Source organism: Mus caroli, chromosome 13, assembly GCF_900094665.2.
Source record: "Mus caroli chromosome 13, CAROLI_EIJ_v1.1, whole genome shotgun sequence".
Classification (NCBI taxonomy): domain Eukaryota; kingdom Metazoa; phylum Chordata; class Mammalia; order Rodentia; family Muridae; genus Mus; species Mus caroli.
Genome location: NC_034582.1, coordinates 20,956,769 through 20,979,333, shown reverse-complemented (window position 1 = coordinate 20,979,333; position 22,565 = coordinate 20,956,769). Strand labels below are relative to the sequence as shown.

The 22,565-nt window shown below is 42.8% G+C and overlaps 1 protein-coding gene across 2 annotated transcripts in view; it reads right to left on the bottom strand.

Annotated features, from left to right (window-relative positions):
* Dcdc2 (doublecortin domain containing 2) overlaps nucleotides 1–22,565 on the bottom strand; it is a 154,488-nt gene that overhangs the window by 18,708 nt on the left and 113,215 nt on the right. For both annotated transcript variants that reach the window (XM_029468605.1, XM_021180583.2), the window contains one exon: nucleotides 3,434–3,534. In XM_029468605.1, the coding sequence (XP_029324465.1) occupies nucleotides 3,434–3,534 (101 nt within the window). The remainder of the gene's footprint in view (nucleotides 1–3,433; nucleotides 3,535–22,565) is intronic.

Sequence of the window (22,565 nt, the reverse complement as noted above, 5' to 3'; positions counted from 1 at the left end):
ACACACACACACACACACACACAAAGCACTAAGGCAGAAATCAAAACAGAAAAACAAAGAAGAAAACCTCCTAAGAACCACACTAGAAACAGCAGAGCACCAGGATTTGGAGAAGGGAAGATGCCACATCCATGAAACAAGAATAGTACACTATAAAAAGAACACTCGGGGCTGGGGAGATGGTGCAGTTGTTAGAGTGGCTATTTCACAAGCCTGAGGACCTGACTCAGAGTCCTAGCACCACTTAATAGCCAGGCACATATGCGGCATCAACCTAGAATTGTGGGCAGGGGGAGTCAGAGACTGGAGAGTCCCTGAGGCTCAGTTATATAAACTAATGTGCTCAAGGGTTAGTGAGACACCTTTGCTTAAAAAAAAAAAACCCTTCCAGCTTCACACATACCCATGAGTGCATGCATACAATCAACTACATGTAGCACATACATCCACAGATAGCAAAGCAGGGGAAAGAACATTCAGAAGTATGAAAGTGTCTGGAAGTTAACGATATGGCAGCCCTGGTGAGAATACCAATAGGTGGGGCTCAGAGTATATAACACTTACTGGGAGAGTCCCTGCCCAGTAAGGAATGCTTGTATATTTGTGTTGACTTGTTATGGCTAGGAGAGAGGAGAGAGGAGGGAGGGAGGAAGGAGGAGTATTCGAATAACTAGTTCCCACAGTCATTAGGTAGAAGGTTTAATAAACAATACCTAAATTGTAAAAAATAAATAAAAATAAAACCAAGAGATTAGATACATAATATTTGAGATGACAGGATTATTTTATGTATGTCCAAGACCATTCATTATACAAACATCTTTGAAAAGACTGAGGGAGAGGGTGAGAAGGCTCAACGGGGAAAGGTGCTACTGCCAAGCATGAAGACCTTAATCCCTGGGGCCCACCCACATGGTGAAAACAGTACACAGACAACACATTCACACACATACATGTATGTGTCTAGATGTGTGTGTATATGTGCATATTTATCAGCATTTATATATGTACATATATGTGTGTGTTCATGGAAAATGAGGATGGTAGGTCTGTCTGCCTAGTGATCACTACAGTTATCCAGAGAAGAGCCGTGCAGTTCTCAGCCCTTAGTAGGCACCTGATGAAAGGTGGCTGATATTTATTGTGTACCACAAATGGGTGTGGTCTTCAGAGCTGCTCTTACTGTTATGGAGAGGGTGCCACTGGTGATTATCATTCCACACCCTCACTGGCTTCATGCAATCTTCAGATTAAAGCCATCTAACATACAGAAGAGGCTCTGACACCGACCCTAGCACCTGGTGCTCACTGTGGAACAAACTCGACTGAGGATCCCAGCACTGCGTGGAACAGGGCAGAGGGAAGCACGGAGGAGCCTCTGTCACCGGCTGTCTCTCCTCCAGGTCCTTCAGTCTCCTGGTGCTTTTCTTGCCCATTAGTTGTTTGTCTCTCACTCCCCAGGCTGCATTTTTCTCAGCTATCTCCACATGTCCAATAAGAAACCAGACACTGAGATGCAAGGCTGATCCAATGACATAGGAGATCCATCCTCCCTCCCCATGCCCCTCTCTCCAAAGCACACAACACCTAGGCAAACACATGCCCCTCATAACTGCACACATTGCTTGAGAAGAGGTTTTGACTTTAGAATATAAATTAGTCTTAGCTTTGACAACTAATAAATTTTGTGCATACATGATTACTCTTCTTTGTCCAAAAATATAATATTTAATTATGGTTTCACACAAGACTTAAAATTCTGTTTTCTCCCAGGGGGGAAAAAACTACAACTGGGGTTTATGAAAAATTATTAGTGAGAGCAAATCCTAGAAAATAAATTGGATTTTTGAAATCTGTGAAGTTTAGCACAACAGGATTTTCACTGGGAAGAATGCATGCAGGAAGTATGGGAGAATAATCAGAAGTCAGTCTCACTGCCACCCTGATAAGACAAACACACGTAGGAAGATCGCTTGTGGACCTGCCTTATTGTGAAATTTGCTTTTAGAGAAGGAAATAGCACACAATAGTCACAGGACACATGGCAATTCCTAGTGACTTCTACCTTTCTCCAGAGTTTCACACTGAACCCCAGCCCTCCAGTTATAATTGTAATGATCGTATTAAAAAGTACAACAGGGAGTCTTTTATTAATTTATTTCTTTTGGTCACAGGTATCAATATTTTTTTTAAGTTCTCCAAGCTATTTCAATATGGAGCCAGGCTTGATATAGCAAAGCAATGTAATGTGTACACTGATGGTACCAGGTACAATAGTTGGATTAGACAGGCTGCTGCCTTATTTATAATCTCCTTTAGAATACAAGTGGACTCCTATGTGTGAACTCATTTTGGTACATACAGTGGGGCTTTCAAAGGTTCACTGTATTAATAATATGAACTCTGTAAAATCTTTCAGTGTAAAAAATAAAAAAGTGAAGGAAAGAGAACTATGCTGTAATTCATATAATTCAAATTTAATAAGGAATTACTATAAACAAAAAAAAATGCATGATAGGGTCTAGGGAGTTGGCTCAGTGGTAAGAGCCTGCTAAGCAAGCATGAGGAGGTGATTTCAGATGCCCGGAACCCACAGGAAAGGCTGAGCAGGGCACACATCTTTGACCCAGTGCTGAGAAGGCAGGGATGGGTGGATTGCCAGCAGGAGGGGCTTGCCAGCCAGCTCATCTAACCAAACTAGTGAACTCCAGGTTTGATGAGAAACCCTGTCTCAAAAGTAAGACAGAAAACAACTGAGGAAGACTCTCAGTGTCTACCTCTGACCTACACACACACACACACACACACACACACACACACACACACACGGGGGGGGGGGGNGGGGGGGGGGGGGGGCTTGGGCATATGAGCACACATAAGCACATGGATAACTGGCTTACTTCTTGAAGTTAGCCAGAATTAACATGTCTTAATTTCTTCTGTTAGCATACCTTCCTGTAACACAAATAAGTCCACTGTTCCCCTGGCCTAGGAAAGGACATTACTACACACATAGAAACCATTTGAATTCTATTTATGTGAGCAGTTCCTTTACAAAAGAAGAAGAGAAATCTAACCACAAAAAATATTGAAGACCCTGAAGGAGAGAATATCATGGCATTTTTAAAACACATTTTCTTTTAGAAAATGACTTTTTCCTAAGATTAAAATTCCCAGCCAGTGCTTCGTTTTTAAATCGGACTTTGTGAGCTTGCGGCTCACGTCCAGCTCCCTCTGTTTTGTACTGCTTATTAAGAACATAGCACTTGCACATTGAACAGAGAGGCAGGTGGATATTTTCTGGAGGAGTACCAAGAAGAACTTGGTATACCTCAGAAGTCATTTGACCTCTTGGCACCTGAGTGTAGGGGGGAAGGGGGTAACAAGGCCATCACTGCTGGGTTCTGTGAATGTTTAGAGGCAGGAAGATTACCTGGTCCACTGGAACCTCAACCTGGGTGTCTTCATCTTCTTGAACTTCTGCTGCCCCCCTTGTTTCAGATCTCTCTGCTCCAGCTTTGAAAATGCCTTCACCTGTGGAGACAAACTCATGTGAAAAAAAATCAAAATCCAATCGTGACATCGTGTGGCTGAAAGCTGACATTACAGTAAAATACCTAAAAGAGGGATATGTATATTTCAGTTCCTCTTACACCGCTAGGACTTAAAGATCCTGGGCCCCAATCATTATGCTTTAACTGAAAGGAGGTCCGGTGGCCAGAGGAAGGAGAGCAGAGCTCTGTGGGAGTGGCTGCCTGCTCACACACTGCTGCTGACTAGTGCCACCAGTCCCCAGACATGGAAAAGCCTCCTGGCTGGACCCCAGTCCCCTCCTACCCAGCAATCAGTGACAATGTTCCCTGTGTTACAATACATTTAAGAGTTTCCATTTCCCTGGAGAATGCTATGCATTCAATATAATGTAGGCAAGCGCTTCTCTTTACTGAGGGGAGGGAATCCTGTTTTTATTGCAACAGGCTCATGCACACAGTGGACTTTCTGCAGAAAATCAGCATGCTCTAGCTTTGCAGATTTCTACAGGATTTTTCACAACCTGTGGCTTTAAACTCTGACAACAGAAGAGACCTAAACCCCCAGGGATTTAGCTAAGCTCCTGCAACTTGCTTCCCTTTGCAAAGCAGAAAGCTCTGTTGAAGAACTTTTAATGTCTCCCCTCGGGGGGGCCTTCCCTTCTCCAGTCCCAGTAATCAAATCCTAGAGCCATCTGTCATTCTGTCTGTCTACTTGCTTCCAGACAGATTTAGTGCTTCAGACACACTCACAGATGTCTTCTTTGCCTAATTTTTAAGGCTCCCCAAGGATGGAAATGTTACCTCCTTTACGCTACTCCAGTGTTTGATTATCCCTGCAGCCTAGAAACTGTTCCTGTCTTCTGTAACAAAGGCATGACTGTTAGAAAAATTACTTAATGCATGCCACGTGACACCACACATTGCTAAAGGTCCAAGGTCAATCTTAACTATATGCAAAATGTATGTTGACATTTGTTGAGGAATAACCATACATAAGACACCAACACTGTAGTGTAAGACATGAATGAGACTTAGTTCCTAGGCTGGGATGTAGGTCAGTGGTAGAGCACTCACACTGATGTAATCTGCTCCCTGTGGCTGCTCACAGCCCAACAAAGCGAGAGACACTGAACAGTGCAAAGTTGCTCAGGGGCCAGGGGTCTCATAGGTAAGAGGGCAGCAGCTGAACTGTTTCCTCTGGCATCAGGGAAGAGGGCTGGAGTGGAGTGAAATGTCTACCAGGCTCAACTGAAACCAAAGCCAGTAGCAGAGGGGAGAGCCCACTGGGATGCTAATTCATTCTCATTATAAATGTTACTAACTTGGTGGTGCTATACATTCTTAGGGAACATGCATTTCTTAAAAGTAGTGCTGTTATTCATCTTGATATAACATGTATACAGTTTGGGAAAGTTAGACAAGGAAGGAAATAAATCCCTTCCAATACCTCATGGTCCAGAGACAGCAATTGCCAACTTTTTCCAACACCCTCCTCCTCTTACTTCTCTTTTTCTTCCTTGTCTTCTCCTCTCTCTCTCTCTCTCTCTCTCTCTCTCTCTCTCTCTCAAACAAATAAAACTTGAAATGTATAAGTCACTATGTACTTTAAAATTATATCATGAGAATTTATCAAGACATTAAGTATTACTTGAAAACATTAAAAGTATGGTGAGACTGTGCCATAATTGCTAATACAGATCGGATCTTGGAACAGATAGGAGACATTGTGAGAAGTTGATTGATGTGTAACTGCATTGAGATTAGTAAAGAAATGCCACTCTGGAATTAGGAAGCAGATTGTGGAGTTTCAGCCCCTGGTAGAGGAGAACCCACAGGCAAGTGCTACCTCCCTCTCTGTGTACACAGCAGAAGCAAATATCTCTCTTCTGAATCTTGTTTTCTAAGAGTAAGCCTGGAGCACTGTACACACTAAGTTCACAGTGAGCATTTATTGAAAGTAAGGCGAAAAGCAAGCTCCAGGCTTACTCTTCTCACATGTCAATCCCCTTCCTGTTAATGCCCCCTCCTCACGTGCCACTGCTCCAAACACTTTGTGGATGTTTTGTTCCTTTCCATACTGTTCTCTCTGAGCACAGGATGCAACTGTACCATCTCCCTCTGCAGTATATCATTGGATTCCCCTCCTGCCTCCTGGTTAAGGAAATCTCACCTTGCTATCTCCCTTCCCACCCCAACTCTTACCATCTGATTAATCATGCCCAAAGGACTATCCTGTATCCTTGGCCCTCATCTTATCTCTCCTACTTTGTACTCCATTGACAGAGCCTCCCCTACATCTGCCAAAGCTTCATCTCCTGTCCTAGACAATGTACATCAGTAGGGTGTGCCTGGATTCTTTCATAGCCTACATCACCATGTCCATCCACTTCATGTTCTCTCTCTTGTCCTTACAGAAGTCCTAGTATCATCTAACCCTCAGTTCAAATTACACCCAATGTTAATACTCTATAAAGATCACTTCCAGTGCCACTCCGGACCACAGAGCCAAACAGAACCAGTTATTTATTCCCTCCCAGGAACCCATCATCTCACAGTCTTTATTCATAAATCATTGTTTTGTTTATCAACTTCTATTCCTTACTCTGTTTTGGTCCCTGATGTTCTACAAATCCTTCAGGTGGAGGCCACTGCTTTTGTCTTTGCAAGTCCTAGTGCCACAATGGCTGCCTTCAAACAGCAGGTTTGAGAAAATGTTTGTCAAGCTAAACTGACAATACCAAATAATATAAGTAATATGTAAACATCAAACTCTGGTCTACACATGTTATCTGTAATAGAATTTCAGTGTGCATGTACCTGTGGGGAAGATGGGGCATTCATGTTGTCTTCAAAAGTAAAAGTAAACACACATACACGTGCACACACACACACGTGCACACACACACACACACACGTGCACACACACACACACACACACGTGCACACACACGTGCACACACACACATATACATATTTTTATATGAATTTCTGTGAAAATTTAGGTAAATAAACAATACTATGACACACTGTGACTTTTCCAGATATCTTTATTGCTATTTAACCTCCTCACTTTCTCCTGTATTTATTTCCCTAATCAAAGCTCCCCTCCTGCTGTTTCTCTCTTCCAGCCACTTCTACCCTGTTTAAACCCTGTTCTCCTTGTGGTTTAAATGAATCTTCCCTTCTGGGCTGATAGGCATGAGAGGTCCCGTTTGAAGCTGTCAGTCAGAATCCTGATGACCAGGGTTCCAAGAGGGAGGCAATACTAGAAGCCACGAATGGAATGCAGGGGAAGACATGTCACAACAGGGAAGTCAAACTCAATACTCTTCTAGTTCTAACTCTGCTGTCGATTTGTCTCATGGGGGAGGGGCACAGCAGAGAGGTGGATAAGTACATCACAATGTAACTGGTAATGAAAGTGTATCATACAAACCCAAGTCCCATGATGTCAGAATGGCCATTCTATCTATACAGAACTTCACTGACTTTGAGTTTTGCTAATCTCATGGCATGAGGGTGTTTTTGTTTTCTTTTGTTTTGTTTTGTTATACAAGTTCTCCAAAATAAAGTTTTAATTAAAAGACTAAAATAAAAATTATTTAATTTGGGCTTGAGACATGGCTCAGTTTACACAAGCACAAGGATCTAAGACCACACTCCAGCACCCATGTTAAACAGATAATCAGGAAGGGGAAGAGGATGGGGAAGGGGAGGGAGAAGGGAAGGGGGAAGGAAGGGGGAAGGGGGAGGGGGAGGGGGGGAGACAATAGCAGCAGCCAGGTGTGGCAGATCCTAGAGGCTCCCCAGGGCTCACTACCCAGCTAATTAGCCAAATCAGTGAGCTCCAGGTTCAGTGAGAGACTGAAACAAGGTGGGAAACTCTTGTGAAATGGTGAAGACACCAGAGGTTACTCTCTGGCCTCTACACACACACACACACACACACACACACACTATTTAATTCATCCCACAGCCTGGAAACCCTCCAACACCCTTCCATCACACCTTAGAACACAAATTTCTCACCATGGTGTAAAGAATTGGGATTGGAAGGCTGGAGCTCAGCGGTTAAGAGCACTGACTGCTCTTCCAGAGGTCCTAAGTTCAATTCCCAGCAACCACATGGTGGCTCACAACCATCTGTAATAGGGTCCGATGTCCCCTTCTGGTGTGTCTGAAGACAGCTACAGTGTACTTGCATACATTAAATAAATAAAATAATTTTTTTATTGGGATTGGGCAGCTGAGCTGTGTACGAGCATGCCATACGGATTCCCTTTCCCGTACACACACACACTGACCTTCGTTCTGTCCCCAACAGAAACCCCACTACCGTCATGTGGCTTTGTACCTCCCACACCCTCTGTCCCTCTTCACTTAATGAGTATGCCTTGCCATTCTGTTCTCGTAGAAGCGTCCTTCACTGCGATGCCCGCAGCCAGAACACAGAGTCTCCTTCTTGTGCTCTGCCTGGTGCTCATTGATTTGCCAACTTCCTGTCCTTCACTTCCTCCCAAAGCGGAGAGCAGGGTGCGTCCAGCTCAATCACTTCTGCCTCCATCGATGAACAGAACCCAGCACAGACATCAAAAAAAGATTGTTGGAAGAATGATTGGACACTGAGTTACACTTGTACATGTGAAGAGCCAACCACTTAAAAACACACTCGTAAAAAAAAAAAAAAAAAAAAAACACACACACACACACACTCGTTTCATTCTCTGTCCTAACAGGCCTTTCTCCCAGGCTGGCCACACTTGGTAGTATAGCGTGTGAACAGAGATGGGGTCAAGAGGAATAGAGAGGATCAAAAAGATTGAGGTGCAGCCTTGACTGGGATGGATGAATTATTATGTCAAAGCTTAAACAGTCCTCTCCCTGGACCTTGCCAGATGCCCACATCAGAATACAGGGAAACTGTGGCCACCTTACAGTGTGTGGGACATAGAAGTAAGATTTCACAGGCTGAGTCTGGTGTGAATACAAAGCGGTTATCAAGGGACCTGAAGGTGAAAGGGGGAGCCAGAATTTGGACCAGAAAGTGAGAGAGAATCCAGGTGCTCTCGCTGGCTTTGAAAGCAAAAGGGAGCCTTTAGCAAGAACACACAGCCTCTGCAAGCCAGAATAGCCCAAGATGCAATTCTTTCCTGGATTGTGAGCCCAGTGAGCTCTGTGTTGGAAGTGTGGCTTCTGGAACTATAGTACCCTCGGTGTTATTTTGGGCCAAGTATGGGGTCATGTGTTACAGCAGTCAGAGGTAGCTAATGCCTCATAGGTCCAGAAATAATGGTCCAGAGGAAACCACCCCCTTCTAATTCCAGCAGAAACCTGCTTTGCAAAGACAAGTGCAGGAATCTCAGACCCTCATCTCCATCCACTACCAAGAACACAGTGGACAGAAAACCCTTCCTTGAGCCTCTGGTCCTTTGTTTTCTTCCCACAACAGTGTTGTTACCCGCCTTTCCCAACCCCCTACAGCATGCAAATGTCATCTCCACTGCCAGAAGAAAAGATATTCAATATTTTAATATTCCCTCTGCCTGAAACCTTTGTAATAAAAGCTGTTTGCGGAGAAACTGAGGAGCAAGGATGGACTCGGTGCACAATACTGCTCTCATTCAACTCCTCCTCCGAGGATGGAACTCAATGCTTGGATGCACACCCCACCCCGAGTCCAGCTCCCGTCTTCTCTCCTCGTGTCATGGATGGACGTTTTAGTGCATAGTACACTGTGAAGCAACAGCGAACACTCCAGGAAAAATAAAATGCTTCTGGATTATTTTTTCACTGATCTCTTACGAGATTGCTTGCCTAAAACACAAACCATCAGTGCTTCTGAGGTAGGGAGAGCATCTCAGGGTAGTGTCCATGGGAAACACGAGTCTGCTTCTCCTGACGAAACGCTGAGTCCCAGGCGTCCAGTGAGCACAGCTGAGACCAGAGCTCCCCCTGACTCAAGGCCCTTGGATTTCAGCTCATTTCAATCCTCAGATTTAAAATAGTGATTGAGTAATTGATTCGCTGTGACTCAGTCACGTGACTGCTGGCAATCAGTCCTCCAGGACAATAAGCTTTTCTCAACAGAACTACTTTTTAACTACTGATTTATTCTCTCTCTCTCTCTCTCTCTCTCTCTCTCTCTCTCTCTCTCTCTCCCCCCCCCCCATGTGTATGGTCATTGGGTACATGTATGTACAAATGAGCACACACACACATGTACAGAGGTCAGAGAAAGGTCTCCTCTGTTACTTTCTCCCTTGACACAGGTTCTCTCAAAGATCTTCACACCATGCTGAGATCACAGGTGTGCATAGCTTTATCCAGCTTTTTATGTTAGCACTAAGGATGTGAACCCATTTATCCAGCTTTTTATGTTAGCACTAAGGATGTGAACCCATTTATCCAGCTTTTTATGTTAGCACTAAGGATGTGAACCCAAAATCTCATGTTTTACAACAAGGACTCTTAACCATAAGCCCATCAACAGAATTATTTAAAATTATTCTTACTGTTATACATCCTACTTTGGTATATTTAATGCTTTAAACAAATGAAATTATCAGGATGAGCTAGAAGCAAAATAATGTCCTGATAGCCAGTCCTAAATATTTCATGAAAACTGTAGGTATTTACTAGCTAGAAGCTTTCTATGTGAGGGAAATGCTGATAGCCGTGAATACTTTCTTCCAATATACTAACTACTACAATTGCCTGAGAAAGTGTTAATGTTAACAAAATGTTAAGTTTTAAATGCATCTTATTAATCCCAGTAGATTACTGGGGCAATGTAGGGAAAGAACAGTTTCCTGCTTTGAGTACATAAAGCAATACTCTAAGGGAGGACCCAGTTATAAGAAAATAGTCCAAGCATTACATCAGTCAGCAGAGACAGAATTTACACAAAAATTTACAAGATGATAGAAAAACAATTTCCATCAGCTGAATGTTAGTATAAGTACCTGAATATGTGAGATAGATTGAATCTCCAACTGACTCTTCATAAATAGAGACCGTTGACATCACAATAAACTACTGAAAATGAAAACACACCCAAGCAGGGGGACCAGGAGGAAGCAGTCCCTGTGAGGGCTAGCAAACAGGGCGGCAGCAGAGAAGAGGAGACACGTGAATCACACTTCTGAATAGAGAAGTTCAGCCAGCTCTCCACAAACACTTACAGGGGCCACAGTATTCCTCGTATCTCATATGTATGGTACACAAACATGCACACACGCGCGCATGCACACGCACACACACACACACACACACAAAACTCTAAATAAACATGTCATCATGAGAAAAACTGAAAAAGTCACCCAGCACAGCAAATGTTCTGAGGATGTCTAACTTGGTCAGGGATATAAGGGTTCTCAGTCACGAATCTTCTCGGTATGTACCATCAAGCCTCATAACTTAGTCCCAAACTCTCCACAACGATACAAGCATCACAGGTCCCATTTTCCTCCAGCATCTGTAAAGCTACATGAAAATAACTTTAGGAATTTACATAGGCTGAGGTTGAAATATCTGTTTCTTTCTGCTCCCCGACTCCCACTGCAGGGCATTAACTATCATCTGCTATGAAATTACATACAAATTTGACTATCAGCTATTTGCATAGAATTGATTTTAACCGCATGTGTTTTGTCTTAACTTTAAATAAATGTAGCAGAATATCCTGAGTGTAGAGAGAAGGTAAAGATCGTTATTACTGATTTTTCTAAAACATGGGTAATTTCACTCTAATGTCTACATTTATACTGTTCTTTTTCTATATAGATTTTTTTACATTTTCCTCAAAGTCAGAAGTTTTAAGAATATAAAATTAAAGCATATATTTCTAACATATACAATTTGTGATGGCTTACTTAATAAGCTATATAATTTTTATACAATTTTTAAATCTATGTCAATGTGGCTCTGGATAATAAATTACTTCTGAGTAATTCATTTAGGTTTGCCTAAACTAGCAGATAGGCAAAGCTCTATTTTTTATTTCTAGCCTTAAAAACCTACCCTGAAAATCAGTTTCAATTTATCAGAATCACTGATTTGTTCTTCTCCTTCAACCCCAGTAACTGAAATTACCTAGTAAGTGACCTAAAATTCATAATTCCTGTTCATAACTCTGGTTGACCCAACTCCCATCAGATGACCTTGGAAATTCCAGTCTGCAAAATACCAATACTGAAAACATTTTGCACTCTCAAGCCCATCACAGCAATGGAGTACTTCCTCCCTCGCAGCCGGAAGCCACAGCATTCTTTGGATGTTCATATGTTCACTTGGTGGTTATGATAAGATGCTGAGCCAACTCCAGAAAGGTGGACAAGGCCTGAACTCCAGGCGCTATTGCCTCCAGGAGAGTTATATGGGAAAATCCATAGCTCAGGGTAATGCATGTGTCAAGTGCTTACCCAGCTGTTAAGAGAGCGTGTAGAGAGGTAAGCTAAAGAGAGACAGTCAGAGTTGGTGCGGGACAGACAGGAGCTGTAAATGGAAAGGCAGGGAGAACTGGCCATTGGTGAGCAGAGGGAAGCAGTCTGGATGGCATGCCAGCGTATCCGAAGGCTAGGAGGCTCAGTGTTTTATTTTAGAAGCTGTAAGTCTCTCACACAGCTGCTGCAATACTGGGGAACAATAGGTTATATGGCTGGCAAGAGGAGGAGGTCATGTTTTAGAAAACCTGCTCTGACATCCATCACCAAGAATTTGACCATGAAGATTATGAAGAGCAGCTTAGGGGCTTTAATGCAAGGGGTAGGGTGCACAAGTATGTCCTTGAGATATGGCTATCTGGACAGACAGGGGTAGAGATTTGTAACAGGCTGTGTGTGGAGGAGGCGGTATGGAGGTATTACTCATGGCTCTACAGGGTGACAGCTCTGAGTGAGGGGACAGGTCAAAATGGGACGATTAGGAACCTAGTCTGGAATGTGGGTCTAATGGGAGCCACCTGCATCAACCTGCAAGAGGCACAGCAGTGGGACTGGTAGAAGGAACTGGAAAGGAGATGACTCACTGCAGGGAGAGCATAGAGCTTCCAAATCCTGGTCTGCATGCAGCACCCATCCCAAGCTGCTCTGTGTGCAGCACCCATACCAAGCTGGGGGAGGGGCGCATACTCGCCCTGGGGGACCAGTCCTGTCCAGGATACAGCAGGTCTGGAAGAAGGTACTACAGACAGGATCATCAGACAGGACCCACACTCTAGAAGTTTTAAAGATATAGTTCCCTCATCACTGGGTATGGGGCATGAAAGAGAGGAAAGGTTGGGAGAGGCCTCTAAGCCCAATGCTTTGTGGCTGGCTGTGTTGTTCATCAAGACTACATAGTCAAGGGAAGGGAGAGAGTCTGAAAAGGAGATGGCAAATCTGATTTTGACATCCAATGCTCTTGCTGTGTCAGGGTGAATCCTGATAAGTTCATCACATGTTGAATATACTGCATCTAGGTGCATTTGATGTGCATAACCTACCAAGCACCGTAGCGCCACAGTGTAACTACTCCCTCGTGATCTCAGAGTGACTGGGAGCAGGAAATTACAGTGACACAGCAAGGCAAGAGACAGATGCATTGCATACTGTAAGCCTGGGAGTTCAAAGTTCAAAGTCTGAAGTTTAATTTCTACTAAATGTATAGCTTCTACACCTTTGTAAACTCAAAGAGCCATAAGTCAAGCTATGATAAGTCTTGGAAAGTCTTAGTCCAAGACAGTATTGGTTTAAGACACATTGAAAATTCTCATAGAGGATCCAGGTTCAATTCCTAGCACCCACACGACAGATCACAACCATCTGTAATTTCATGGCATCTGATGCTCCACTCTGGCCTCCACATCACAAAATACACATTTGATGCATAGAAATACATGTAAGTAAAACACATATACACCCAAAATAAAATACGAAGATAATTTTTTAAGGAATCCTCTTAGAGGGATAGGTGTGTGCTTCGTGGAAGGGAGCTAGCTTTGCTTGTACAAGGAGGCTTTAACTTCCATCCCCAGCATTGCCAAAGGGGGAATCCTAGTAGCCATGTCCAATAAATGGTTGGAAATATAAATCTCAGTTCAGAGGAAGTTCTGAGATAATGATATAAACTTGAGAACTGTAAGAATGCAGTTGGGGTCCTGTGAGCCAGCCTGTTAAGTCTGTTGGGCTTTAGCCTACCCATGCCATATCTAACCTCCAGGCTCAGGCAGGCTGGACATCCTGTGCTCCAGCCTTGCCTAGTGAGTCTTTCTGACCTTAGCCCATCTGCACCCTAAGCCCCAAACACAACCTAATCAGCAAGTTCTGCTTAGCAGTCCATGAATGATTCTCCACCATAGACCACAGCCTGGGACATGGAATGAATGAATCTTGATAAATTCATAAAAATTGAAATAATTCTGGGTATCCCTGTTTACAACAATATGCAATATTGATGCAATAAAGCTTAAAGCCAACAGCAAACAAATCTCTAGTAATTACATGATCTCATGTAGATTAGATAATGCATTGCTAAATGATGAATGACTCAAAGAAAAAACAATCAAGAAATAATTTTTAAATTCCTGGAACTGAGCAAAAAGCAAAACACAGCAAAGTCTTTGGGAAACACTAAAAGCCTTAGGTGGATATTCACTGTGGTTAACACCCACATAAACACTCAGGAAGAGCACAGAAAGTGACTTAACGTGACAGCTCAAGAATCTAGAAAAACACGAACAAAAAAAAAAAGCCCCAGTGAAGCCAATGGGAGGAAATATTAAAAATCAGAGCAAAATCAATGAAAAGGAGACAAAGAAAACAAGAGTTTATCTTTTGTTAAGCAACATCAATAGACCCTGGCCCAACTATAAAAAAAAAAAAAAAAAAAAAAGGACACAAGTAAACAACATCAGAAATGAGCAGGGAAGTGGTACAGCAGACACAAGAGAAATGCAGACAATCATGAAGAAATAAGTTAGAAACCTATAATCTACTAAATTAGAAAATCTAAAAGAAATGGGGTGGTTTTTAGATTCACCCAAACCAGCAAGTTAAAATAAGAGAGCAAGCACGCATGCGCAAGCCCACACGCGACTCCATAAAGAAGAAGGGGTTGGGAGAGGGAAAACCTCTGACTAGAAAAAGCCCAGGTCCTGATGAATTCACAACAGAATTTCACCAAACTTTCAAAGGAAATCTCTGGTCTTTACACACACACACACACACGTGCATGCATAAAAAAGAGGCTTTCCTTCTACAAAGCTACTATTTCTCTAACACCAAACCAAGTAAAGATATGCACACACAAAGAAAAATACAGACCAATATTCCTGATGAATACAGATGCAAAAATATTAAATAAAACATTTGGAAAACCAAATACAAGTATGTGCCACAAAGATCATCCTCATGATCAAGTTAGCTTTAGAGCAGAGATGCAGGAATGGTTTAACATACATTAAGTCAATACATGTAATAAACCACAGAAATGGACTCCAATGGAAGCAAGTAGGCTAACTACAGATCTTTACCTCTTCTCCCTCCAGTCCTTCAAATCTGATCCCCTGCTGCAGCCTCCCTTCACACACACACACACACACACACACACACACACACACCACATCTCCAGTGGATTGCACAGATCTTCCCCTCCCAGGTTATTACTTTATTCCAGCCCCCAACTCCAGCAGGCATCTCCTGGAAACCCACAGGACACTGGTCAGAGAAGCAGGTAGGTTAATCATAAGTTTTCACCTCTCCCTCCTTTCCAAGTTCAATCCCCCAGTCTCATCCCCAGATGAGATTGTGGCATGCCACACAGTCTCCTGTTCCTCTTTCATGTCTCCAGTGGATCTGGATGTTCTCCAACAACCTTCCTTGCCCACACTCACCCCATTATCCCAGCCTCCAATACCTGCAGGCATCCCCTGGAAACACTCCAGTCTCACAGGGCAGGGAAACATCAGTCTAACTGCAAATCTTCACCCCTCTCTCTACTCCTCCTAACCCAATCCCCCTCTGCACCCCCAGCTCTGTAGCAGAAGGCCTGCTGCAGCCTTGCCTCATCCTGCTCCCACTTCAATGGGTACCAACCATCTTCCCCTCTGTTTCTTCCCATCAAGCATCACTTTATGACAGTCCCCAGCTTGAGCAGGAATTCTTTGAGAACCCATAGGACACTCCAGCCAGAAAAGCAGGCAGACCTTCATCCCTCCCTCCTATCCTCCAAATCTAATCCTCCAGTCTCAGCTCCATCCATCTCTGCAGCAGACCACCTGCTGCTGCTGCCTTCCCCTCTTCTTTGCTTCCATCTCAAACCAAGTATAGAACCACAGCAGCAAAAGCAGCCTGGTGTTAGCAAAAACAAAACAAACAAACAAACAAAACCAGCATGTAGCTAATAGAGAAAATAGGAGAAAAGATGCCAAAAATACACACTGGAGAAAAGACAATATCTTTAACAAATATGCTCGAAAACTGGATGTCCACATGTAGAAGAATGATATTACCTGTCACAAAACTCCAATTTGAAAAATGGGCTATGGGTCAACAAAAAGCTTTCAAAGAAGAAATAAACATGGCTAGGAAATATCATAAGAAGTGTTCAACATCCTTAGCAATTAGGAAAATGCAAATTGAAACAACTTTCATCTTCCCACAGTCAGAAACACCAAGATGGGGAGGGGGCGGGGAATTGACAGCAAATGCTGGAGAGAATTCGGGGAAAGTGGAGCCCTCGCTCACTGCACGCTGATCCAACCATTGTGAAAACCAGCACAAGAGTTCACGAAAAGATATAGATGAGAGAGAGAGAGGGAGAGAGAGAGAGAGAGGAAGAGGGAGGAGAAAGACTTTATAGTCCAGCTATGCCATCCTGAGGCTCAAGAGACTCAACAGCCTACTCCATACATATGTGTCAGTTGTGCTCACTACTGCTCTGTGCATAAGTGTTAGGATATGGAAACAACCTAAATGTCCATCAACTGAAAAAGGATAACAAAACTGTGATCAGAGACACACGGAATAATAAGGAACACTGGGAGGACTAAAAGGGCCATAGGGATACATAGTGGTCTATGTTTATATACACACACACACACACACACACACACGCGCATATATATATATATATATATATATATATATATATATATGCGCGTGTGTGTGTGTGATTTAAGTGAAGTTGTACCACTCACAACAATAATGCTCCCACTCAAGAACTATCTAACAAAGCCCTAGTGGTAGCCATGAGAAACCTCCCTTCAAATTGTTGGTAGGGGGTCCAAGAGATTTCTAAGACATTATAGACTACAGGTGCTGCCTTGGTTTCCTCCTGGAAGTTGAAGGTAAGATCCCATTACTGATGACACCACATACTTTGTACATGAGACTTGAAGGACTGTTTGGTACTAACCTGAAAGCCACCTCCTTGAGAACTGGGTATGCCAGGTGCTATGCAAACTGCCAAGGCCAGAATCAATCCATAGCCCTGCCGAGGTGTAAAATCTATGAATGACGGCAAGGGATGGACTGCCAGGATAGCCAAAATGCTGAGATAGGAGTGCCTTAAGGGTAGCCAAAAGCTACAGAACTGGACTTAAGGCCTGGAACTGTAAATCTGGCTAGCTAGCTGAGGCTGGAGAGGTTATAGACCTTAAAGGAAAACCTACTATAGCCATTTTCATAGACCAACATAATTTCTAACTGTATTTGAGATCCTTATGACCATCATCCCTCATTGAAGAAGTTTCCTTTTGCATCAGATGGAGACCATCACAGAGACCCACAGGTGACCATAATGCAGAGACTGCATGAGTGGGGGGTATCAACACTGACTGGTGCATCTATAACACATCCTAAGGCTACTGGGAAGTCATGGAAGCAAGTACAAAGACTGTAATTCCCAGAGTACCAAGAAGTCTGTTGTGAGATAGTGTCTTCTACATATGGTAGGGAAGCTGCACCCTTGAACTAACTCTCAACAACACAGCCTGAACAAGATCAACATAGTGACAATACCAGTTGACACACCAATATAATCAAGGAAAATTCCATGTGGCCCCACCCCTAGATGAAGAGCTACAGGTAGTCAGTTCCTACTGAGGGAGGATCAGTCTGCAGGGATAAGCTCCCACCAGACAGGTTCTCCAATCCAAAGAGGTCAGCTTTATACACATGCACACATAAGCAAAGCTAAATGGACTCAGTAGGTTATATATAGATGTGTGCATACATGTGGGTATATTTTGTGTATGTAAAACAGTAATATTTAAAGGAAAGATCATAGCTAAAAACATCCAGTGGAAGAAAGACAGCATTTTCAACAAATGGTGCTGGCACAACTGGTTGTTAACATGTAGAAGAATGCGAATCGATCCATTCCTATCTCCTTGTACTAAGGTCAAGTCTAAGTGGATCAAGGAACTTCACATAAAACCAGAGACACTGAAACTTATAGAGGAGAAAGTGGGGAAAAGCCTTGAAGATATGGGCACAGGGGAAAAATTCCTGAATAGAACAGTAATGGCTTGTGCTGTAAGATCGAGAATTGACAAGTGGGACCTCATGAAACTACAAAGCTTCTGCAAGGCTAAAGACACCATCAATAAGACAAAAAAACCACCAACAGATTGGGAAAGGATCTTCACCTATCCTAAATCAGATAAGGGACTAATATCCAATATATATAAAGAACTCAAGAAGATGGACTCCAGAAAGTCAAATAACCCCATTAAAAAATGGGGCTCAGAACTGAACAAAGAATTCTCACCTGAGGAATACCGAATGGCAGAGAAGCACCTGAAAAAATGTTCAACATCCTTAATCATCAGGGAAATGCAAATCAAAACAACCCTGAGATTCCACCTCACACCAGTCAGAATGGCTAAGATCAAAAATTCAGGTGACAGCAGATGCTGGCGAGGATGTGGAGAAAGAGGAACACTCCTCCATTGTTGGTGGGATTGCAAGCTTGTACAACCACTCTGGAAATCAGTCTGGCGGTTCCTCAGAAAATTGGACATAGTACTACCGGAGGATCCAGCAATACCTCTCCTGGGCATATATCCAGAAGATGTCCCAACCGGTAAAAAGGACACATGCTCCACTATGTTCATAGCAGCCCTATTTATAATAGCCAGAAGCTGGAAAGAACCCAGATGTCCCTCAACAGAGGAATGGATACAGAAATTATGGTACATTTACACAATGGAGTACTACTCAGCTATTAAAAAGAATGAATTTATGAAATTCCTAGCCAAATGGATGGACCTGGAGGGCATCATCTTGAGTGAAATAACACAATCACAAAAGAACTCACACAATATGTATTCACTGATAAGTGGATATTAGCCCAAAACTTAGGATACCCAAGATATAAGATACAATTTGATAAACGCATGAAACTCAAGAAGAATGAAGACCAAAGTGTGGACACTGTGCACCTTCTTAGAATTGGGAACAAAACACCCAGGGAAGGAGTTACAGAGACAAAGTTCGTAGCTGTGATGAAAGGATGGACCATTTAGAGACTGCTGTATCCAGGGATCCATCCCATAATCAGCTTCTAAAAGCTGACACCATTGCATACACTAGCAAGATTTTGCTGAAAGGACCCAAATATAGCTGTCTCTTGTGAGACGATGCCGGGGCCTAGCAAACACAGGAGTGGATGTTCACAGTCAGCTATTGGATGTATCACAGGGCTCCCAATGGAGAAGCTAGAGAAAGTACCCAAGGAGCTAAAGGGATCTGCAACCCTATTGTTGGAACAACATGATGTACTAACCAGAACCCTGGAGCTCTTGTCTCTAGCTGCATATGTATCGAAAGATGGCCTAGTCGGCCATCAATGGAAAGAGAGGCCCATTGGACTTGCAAACTTTATATGCCCCAATATAGGGGAATGCCAGGGCCAAAAGAATGGGAATGGGTGGGTAGGGAAGTGGGGGGCGCTATGGGGGACTTTTGGGATAGCATTGGAAATGTAATTGAGGAAAATATGTAATAAAAATATTAAAAATAAAAAAAATAAAAAAAAATAAAGGAAAGATCATGAACTTGTGGGGTTACAGGAGGAGCTGGAGAGGGAGGAACAAGAGAGAAGTATTTATAGTGTTCATGTATAAAGTGCTCAAAAAAACAATTATTAACTAATAAAGGAGACTATAGTTGGTAAATAAAACCAAGTGTCTATGTAATATCTTGGGGTAGGAATAGAAGCTAGCTTAAGACCAAATTCAGCCATTCAACACTGCAGTGGTAGGCAGAAGTGCCCAAGGATTTAAAGAGAACAGAAGAAGAGGGGCAGGCACTAAAGGAGGCTGAGAGAAGAGGGAGTACAGACTACGCGCTCAAGATCACTGACTGTGAAACAAAGACAGACCAGAGTCTAAGGAGACCTAACTCAAGACACCTGAGGCCGAGGAGTCTGGGAAGAATGAGGAGCTAAACTACATCTCTTCTGACTCCAGAGAATTCATCATAGCATCAGAAAGCTGTCACTCAGCCTGAGTCCCCAGTGTACAAGCGTGTCTCAGGAAATCCAAACACTCAAACAATCCCTACTCACTCATGGGCAAATTAAACCAAAGCAATTCATCTCGGAAAGACGAACGTAACCAGAGCTGTATTTTACAAACACACACACACACACACACACACACCATCCCTTCATACAGAGATGTATTGGTGTGTAACCCTGAGCTAAGGTGTCCCAATGTATTACACCACAGCAATCCCCTACGGCAGGCAGAGGGCTCAGGGTCAGGTGGAAAAGAGTAGAAATTAGCAGGGTGGCAAAATTAGTACATGGCAAAGCATTCTTCTCAAAGGGGTGGATAATAATCACCTCAGATAAGGAAGCAAAATCTTTTAGCATCAGGAGACTTGAAAATTCATAAGAGAAATCTGGAAAATAAACAGAAGCTAAGGAAAACTCGAATCAGACAGTTTCAAACTCTGTCTGAAGTTTACAGATTACTGCAGAAGGTTGAAGTAGTTCTCTTGATGGGTTGTAAGTCAGTGATGATTTATAATGATATCTAAACTACATACACAGTGTGGCCTTTGAGAGTTAAATACACGGCTGCACTTTACAAACTGAATGTGTGTGTGACACTTATTGCTGGCTGTTGTAAAATGTCTGACAAGAAGCAGCCTAAGGGAGGAAGGGTTTGTTTGGATTTATGGTTGAAGGGACAATGGTACAGTCACCATGATGCAGAAGCACAGAGGCAGCAGCTTGTAGCAGAGACCACTGAGCATCTGGGCAGATCTGGAAGCAGAGATTCGGGAAGGCCTGTGCTCAGCAGTTAGTATAATTTTTCTAACTTCCTCCCTTCCCTCCTTCCCTCCTTCCCTCCTTCTCTCTCTCTCTCTCTCTCTCTCTCTCTCTCTCTCTCTCTCTCTCTCTCTCTCTCTCTCCCTTTTCTTTCTTTCTTCCTTTCATTTTTTCTATTTTTCAAACATTCAGTCATAGACTTCAGTCTACTTTCAGAGTGCATCTCCCCCTTCAGCTAATATTCTCACAGACATGCCCAGAGGTGTGACTCTCAGGCAATTCTAAATCCAGTCTAGGGAGACAAACAAAACAAACCATCGCAATGTTTTTTTTTTCAAAAGTTATTCAAATTATTGCTGAGTTGTGGCATTAACATTCTAAGGTTTCAGATTTCACCATGAACAGTATGCTTTTGAACCATGTCTATAACATCAATACAATGTGGTAAGTACCAAGCAACTGCTTTCTGAGCAGGTGCCGCTGTGCCATGAGGTCCTCACTTGAGATGTAGGGACACTGAAAATGAGCACTTCTGAGCAAGCCAGTGCCTTCCACCCAGCCTGACCCGGGTGATACACTGGAATTGCTCATTAGCTCTGAGAAAGTCTTCCCTTTCTGTGTGTCAGCAGTTCATAGGGAAGTACACTCCTACTTGCTCAAGACAATCAAAGTGAGATCTCTTGAGTCGCTGTGTTTCAGGTATTTATGAAATAGCCAAGATAATTTATGGAGAGGATGAAATTTTATCAGAGTTGATGTCTTGCTAACAATATAATTTAGCTCTGATTGGTGGTTAATCTTCCATCTTAACACAAAGTAGAGGTTATAATGCATTCAGTTTAGCCTCTTATCTGAATGTGCATAAAGTCAAAGAATGGTTGTCAGTGCATGCATTAGAAAGTCCTTCCATGGGCTTTTTTTTCCTGCAATATCACCTACCTTGTACAAACTGAGATGAGTGCATTTAAATAATTCCACTGAAGTTGATTTTAAGGTGATTACCATGAAGTGGCAGGTCCCTGATGAGGAGCAGCCTGGGGGTAGGGGTGCTGGTTCTTGGCATGTCCCTCAGAGTTGGGGGTCCTCATGTGGTCATTTCTTCCCATCAGCAATGAGAGTGGCCATTAGAAAGGGCAGGGTATGGGGCAAAGGGACATAAACATCATGTGCACTAGTGCAGGGTATGGGGCAATCTTTACCTCTTTCTTACTGCCCAAGTGTTGAGCACAGGGTTTAGTTTCTGGGCAAATGCCGAACACCTGCCCCTCCCTTGGACATTCTAAGCTCATGTGGGCTTTTCCTCATAGAACAGTTAAAATAAGGAGAGAAGAACAGGTTGATCGTTAGATAGGGTAGCTTGATCTATATGCAGTAGAGTAAACTAGAATACAAAACTAAAACCATCAAAGCATTGAATAGCTGCTGCCACAAAGAAGTCTCAAGCTCTACCTTGAAGTTATTTTTATTTTCAATCATATCAACTTATTTGAATATAGTTTCCCATTTTTGAGCAAAGGCTGATGTCTTTTTTTTAAAAGACTGATTAAACTATATATTTTCGCATGAGTATATATACAAAAATTGATTTTTTTCTTCCTTCTAGAAGTCAGCAGCCAAATGAATTTAGCATACATTAATGTATTTCATAGCTGGGTTTAAATGAGATTTGGCAAACTATGTAAGGAAACTTTTTGGGAAATGCTTTTAGGCAAAGAGGAGCTTACAATGTCACTGAAACCGTGTCAAACTGAACTGACTTCATTATGAACACAG